Genomic DNA, 6,616 nt, shown 5'->3' with positions numbered 1-6,616 from the left:
ATGAAGGGACTACGTACCTGCTTCTTTTTAAACCAAATTTCAGATAAAACAGTATTTTGGTCAAATGGTCTATGTATTTGTAATTTCTCTTTGAAAAGTAATTTCTTGGTCGATATGGACACATTAGCTGTCCATCTGTGCCAGAAATACCCAAGCAAATTTCACCCATTGTGTTTTGCAGCATTCCAGAACATTTTGAATTGGAAGTGGATCAAAAATAAAGATTTGAACTTTATTAGGGCTGATCAGAAAATGAAAATCTGCAATGGAAAAATTATTGAAGTTTTCAATTTACTCAGTAACAGTACAAAATTGAGATATTTCAATTTGTTTATGATGAAACTCGTGAAGATATGTTTATTAATAAAAGATATGGTCAAACTTTAGCCACTCTAACTGAAGCTATTGGACACTTGAGGATTTAGGCTCTATCTAGAACTCTCATTTATTTTGGCTAGAAAATGCTTTCTTAAAAAGAAAAAACCTCTTGAACTTTATATGCTCCCACTAACTTTTTCAGTTTCAGGATTAATAGATGTGTTTTGACAAAATTTATTTCATCACAAATTTCAAGCTGTTCTTTCTCCAGTGTTCTCAAATTTTAGTGATTTAGACAAAACTGGATGTAAATATGGATAGTATTCATTTCAAAACCTAATCCACACCAACCAGTGATGACCAGAGTGAAAATAAAAGCAGATTACAATCTCTTTAGTGAGCTGTGGTCATAATAGGCTTAATCACATCAGAAGGTTGAACTTAGAATTCTACTTCTTGGTTTCTAGAGTTTCTGCATCCTAGAAACTGAAACTTAATTTTAGACCCTGGCCACATGCTCATACAGTTAAGACAGATGAGACTAATAAGTTATTTTTGCTTGATAGCCTGCTAACGAGATTGCATGTACCATCATGATTTTACCATTGCCTCTTCTCTGAGGGAGAGGATACATGATTTGTTTTATTTGTATTATATCCCACTTTTAAAACAGAGATTAAATCAATTTAATTTCAATAAAATAATACTGCAGTATAGAAATGTATCTTATCATTCTGTATCATTTGATTGGTATTGATTTAAGAGGTAAAAAGAGATATAATTCAAATATTATATGATTTTTAAAAAAGGAAACCAGAAAGCAAAACTCAATTCTCACACATGAGATTTTAATCAAGTAAACATACAGTACCATATCACATACAATCACCAATAAACGTTTCTTTCCAGTAAAAATACAGAAAGAATACTTAGAACCATGAGCCTGAAACACACAATCATTCAAACATGAGTGCAGCAAGCCTGAAATAATGCACAGATCTCAGGGGGTCAAATGCAGACAGTCTGTTTCTGGTGTTCCCATACAAGGGATTCCAGTTTTTCTTTCAACATAGTGGTATATATGGCACATTATTTTTTTAAAATGGAGATCTTGTCAAGTACTTAAAATAAATAGATTCATACAGCTCCTTCTCTTGATGTGTCACTCTCTCCTCAGAGGACGAGCTTTATTCTTGAATTCTTTGCTTTAATTCTTTCCATGCCATATGATTACTAGAAGATAAAAACATTTGAATTTTGAAAATTATGGAATCTGATGTATAGTCTAATACTTTCAATTGTATTTAAAACTAGGTCTCCCACTGAAATGCCTAACTATGCTAGACATTGTCTCACTTTAATAAAGAAAAAATTGTATATTTTGTTGAATATAAAATTATTAAAGACTATTTTAAATATATAAGCCCTATTGTATGTGATTGAGAAAAATTGAGCATATGTAAAATCAGTTTATGTGTTGTTTGTTATCCAGTTGTTCTGTAAAAAAACATATAGTTAAGCTCAGGAACATAAAAATTTATACCAGGCACAAAGGTTCAGAATTTAGGATATGTTCCTATAATAAGGTGTTTGGAATGAGGGAAGCATTGGTAAGATGTTTGATAACATTCATGGCTACAGTCAAGATTTTGATCAATAAACAGAAGTGTTACACAGTGTAGGGAATTTGTTTATACAAGTCAAGGACAGCTTACATGCAGGATTGAGGTAGTTGTCAATGAAAGTCCTTGTCGTAACTGCAGGATGAAAGAAACAGTAGTAAAAGCTTAGCATTGAAGTTCAGTGTCATTTATGGTTCTGCAAGGTTGTTCTAACACACCTACATATGAATGTAGGCAAGAAAGGACAGTGCAGTCCACACAGTGAAGAATGACTCTGAGACAATGGACAATTCTGGGCATAAAGGAAAATAAAAACAAAAAAACCACTAAAACAGATTTGTAAAGAGAGATTATGTAGGGAATTTCTTTTTTATGTTCAGTGTCTGAGTTTTCTACTCTAAAGGTTTTGAACATTCCATATTCAACTTCACCTATTACAGCAGAGAAACATAATCAACTTTAGTTTTGGCAGCCACAGATAAAAATACTTCCCAGAGCAAATACCTCTTATGGTCACAACTGGAATTTTTGCTGCATATACTTACCTCTGTGAGTTACAGTATACCTTTGCACACCCTAATTTGATGATGATTTCAGGGAGGCTAAGAACTATCCAGGAAACCTTTTGAAAGAGGATCTGCAGAGTATAACAACTTCTGTATCTTCTGTAAGGATTGTCTTGGTTTAACCCTCATCAGCCACCCGCTCATTTCCCCCTGGTGCAGGGGAGAGAGAGTTACAGCAGTAAAAGTTATTCCAGCCAGCACCTCCAAACATTACCCAATCAGGATTCTAAAACTAGTAAGACTGGCGGAAAAACAGTATACTACATAATGAAACCAAACAAATTCATTTGGGACATGAACAAGGTACATTTTGAGTTAAAATAGGTAGAGCTTCTTATCATCTACATATGCAGTGAATCTTTCCTTTGGGGGAAAATTATTATCAAGTATGAGAAAGATCAGTGTTGGAGAAAAACATCAATAAATACAAATTCTTCTTACTTATGCAAATATGCAAATATGCACACAAATAGCTGAATCTTATAGTTCTGTGGCTCTTGAAAGGAGATGAAGACAGAGGAACAGCTCCTGAAGCTGCATATTCCCGATTAATATCAAGTCACTCCTAGTTAACAGAAGAAAAACACTGTAAGATTCAAATCAGGCAAGTTATTCACCATCTTATGTATTTTTAGAACACTTTACAGTAGTTCACCAATGAAATTAGTCAATTTGGTTTCCACAGTGATGAAAAAGGTTTCAGATTCATAGTCAGAATAAAAATGTAAAACAAAAACCTTAGAGTTTTGAGTTTTTTAAACTAGAATCTTAGATGGGACTCTGGTCTCATCTCTGAAACTGCATGTTCTTAGCTGTTCTTAATGAAGACAGGATGACAAAGGTTGGAGGGAATATAATTTTGTAAGAGGTGATTGTGGGGTTTTTTCTTCCCTAAAGTCAGAATGACAAAACAGTCTTACAATGGAATGTTAAAAACAACATTGCTATACACAATTTATCTTAATAAAACTACAACAGTTACAAAAGGTCATGAAATCTTCATACTTGAGATGACTTTTCTCCATCACGTGTTCCTGTGGGTCTCCAGCACATGGTGTACATAATTTCATGTAAATCCAGCATGTACTGTAAGAGCTGTGGTCAAACAGTTGGCATCTATCCAATATGTCCCTCTTCAATGTCTGTATTAGGTTTATTTCCTATGATAACTAACAGGGTCAATCACATAAGTATCACTCATGTAGTGCTCTTGCAGTGTTTACTATTGACCTTATAATTTAACTGTAAGATTATCTTCAGGTCAAGATCCTGAAGATAATACATACTTGCAAAAAAAAAAAAAAAAAAAAAAAAAAAAAAAAAAAAAAAAAAAAAAAGAGAGTTGCTGTTCAATATATCCTGTATATATATATATATATATATATATATATATATATATATATATATATATATATAAAATTACCATTATTCCTATATCTTACATTTACCATTATGCTTGAGATTTCAATTATTAAGAGCCTTTGTATCTTCAAAATTTATCACAAAATTATGAGGTGTATAGGAAAAATGTTATTCATTTATGTACTGTGAATAACTGTAAATGAAAAAAACTACTAGCATATTGGTGCTATGTGTATATTTTGGGGTTTTTTTACTGTTATTCTACTTTAATTTCCCCTTGATTAAATTTTGTGAAGGTTGTATTCTAAGATCTGTGATGAGAAGGTATCAGTTCATATCTAAGTACTGCATAGAGAATTGTAAAACAGAGTGCTGAGATAATTAAATAAGTATTAAGTGGATTAGTTGGTCACATCACAAAACTCTGAAAGACCTTTTCAGTATAAAATAATGCAAAATTGCTACAAAATCTGATGGTGAAATTTCAGTCATGGATTTAGCTGTCTTTGTGAAAATGAGCTTTCACTTTCTATTGTATTTCCACCTTGTCACCTTACAGCGATCATCAGAATCATGACCATATTCTAATTATTTGCTACTTTCAGTATTAGTTTACATGGAAGAGAAAGGGTCTAGAATGAAAATCTGACTCCTTGTAATTCCCAGATGGATTTCATAAAATATGTAAAATATGGGACTTACTAATGCTCTTTATTTCTACTCTCATAAAAAATAAGATTGTTCTACTACTGAAATCAATGTGTCTTTAAGGTCTGAATATTTATTTGTAGGAATTCAGATGATGACCACTATTCAGGGAAAAAAGGTCCTAAATTGTTCATATTTGACATTAAACTGTGTTTATTTTTTAACTGCTGTCTATTTTGAATTAATAGTTATAGCAGGACCAAAAGATTTCAACTTGAATGGTATCTCAGAATGCAAATAATATTTCTCAAGAAGTAAACATACAGAAAGGAGAAGACATTGGATAAATACAGAATTTATTTTTAAAGAGAGTGACCAGACTTGTTTAAGTCTCTTTAGGATTAGAAATAATACCTAAGTGGAGTGTTTGCTAGCTTTTTCATTTCACTTTGGAAATTTGAATTATTCTGTACCCTGTCAACTGACAGAGTTCCACTGGTGGTCAACTGAGGTGACCATGGCATGGCAGCCTGAAGTGAATATTCCATTTCAAAGTTGAAAGCTATGAGCAGCTACAAGCTGCAGTAAGGTTTCACTTCAAAAACGGTGTCCTTTTCTCATAATAGTGTTCCAATTTTCTCTCTCTTCTTTTTTTTTTTTTTTTTCTGCCCTGCAGAAAGATACTTAAGCAAACACTTGGGAACTGTTTCTTCATAGAGATTTAAATGTATGTTAATTAAATCAAAATTCTGTTTAATAATTCTTTAAAGTGAAACTGTACAGAAAATCTGAAAAAAAAATCAGGTTAAAAATCTGATGAATTAGTTTTTAATTTCATCTCTAACTTCTTGGAAATCATGTTTCTTTGATTTGAGCCTCATCCTTTTCTGGGTCCTTTATCATGAATAACTGCTATATTTTTATTCCGTGTTGTGCATATTTTGCAATACCTTTTTTATGTCAAGCCACATCTTCCTGGCTTCCTACCATTTTGTTTCAAGTATTGATATTGGATGGATTTTGCTTTAGATATCTGAAGAGAAATTTTCCTTTATCACTCAATTTAAATCCTCAAAAAGATAAAATTAATCTTTCCCAAGGTATTTCACTGGAGATTCTTTTCTTTGGTAATATCCCTGGCTGCAGCTTTTTACAGATGCATCCTAAATTTTGCAAGTATTATGAAAGAAACTTTGCTTAAATAAGCCAAAGGCGTGTTAACAATGATTTATAATTTTCTTTAAAAATATAAAAAAGAAAGATGTCAGAGCTATAATTATCAGACAATAGACAGCAATGTAAAATCAGCAGAAAATTATTTTTAGTTATTTACTTCCATGCTTTCTAGGTGGCTTTAGTCAGCAAAAATCATTTGTTAGTAACAAGATTACACATTATCATAACTCTGTATAACACAACAAACCATGTATCTTCATGACAAATATTGAACTAAGGAAATTCCAGATCATTCCAATTTTATATGCTTATTGTTTTGAAAACAATTTTCCTAAAGTAGATGGCCAGTTATCTGTATAAGAAGGAACTATAGAATGTTTTGTAAGAAAACATTTTTTTTGCCAGAAAATATTTTTTTTTAATCAGAAAAGCACTTGTTTAAAGTAGTACATATATTGCAAAATAATTTTGAATGTCTTTGTCTATAAATATACAAGCATTTAGGTAAAAAGAAAGTCAAACAACAAAGAAATAATCATTACAAAAAAAAATGTAAATTTGTCTATATGGCTTCAAAATTTTCAAGTCTGGAAATTCTGGTAGAAACACACACAGAAACTTCAATGCATATACACTATCATTAGAAAGTCCTTAAAACTGGGAGGAAAACTTTGGTGTAAGAATATATTTCGAAAGGGCAGAATCTCTCTCCCTATATTGAAAAAAAAAGGAAATTAGACATTAGAAAGGTAATGGAAGAGAGGACAGAGAAGATACAGGGAAAAACCCTGAGTCATAGTAAAGGAAGTACTTATGGTACATGTCTATCCACCAGTTCTTGAGGTAATTTCTTTTCACTATTGTTTTAAATTACCTCTCTTCAGGCTGAGAAAATTAGTAAACTGAATATAAAGTTTTCCACTG

The 6,616-nt window shown here is 31.7% G+C and overlaps 1 protein-coding gene across 1 annotated transcript in view; it reads right to left on the bottom strand.

The window, feature by feature from the left end:
• Window positions 1–1,199: 1,199 nt before the first annotated feature.
• TAFA5 (TAFA chemokine like family member 5) overlaps window positions 1,200–6,616 on the bottom strand; it is a 481,932-nt gene continuing 476,515 nt past the window's right edge. Inside the window, exon 4 of the mRNA XM_066182939.1 lies at window positions 1,200–1,551. Within this exon, the coding sequence (XP_066039036.1) occupies window positions 1,549–1,551 (3 nt within the window). The 3' untranslated portion in view covers window positions 1,200–1,548. The remainder of the gene's footprint in view (window positions 1,552–6,616) is intronic.

The sequence above is a fragment of the Chamaea fasciata genome, unplaced genomic scaffold (assembly GCF_029207755.1).
Source record: "Chamaea fasciata isolate MVZ Bird 193981 ecotype frontalis unplaced genomic scaffold, bChaFas1.0.hap1 SCAF_5, whole genome shotgun sequence".
Lineage (NCBI taxonomy): Eukaryota > Metazoa > Chordata > Aves > Passeriformes > Sylviidae > Chamaea > Chamaea fasciata.
Note: the sequence above shows the minus strand (reverse complement) of the source record. Positions and strands in the feature narration are given on the sequence as shown.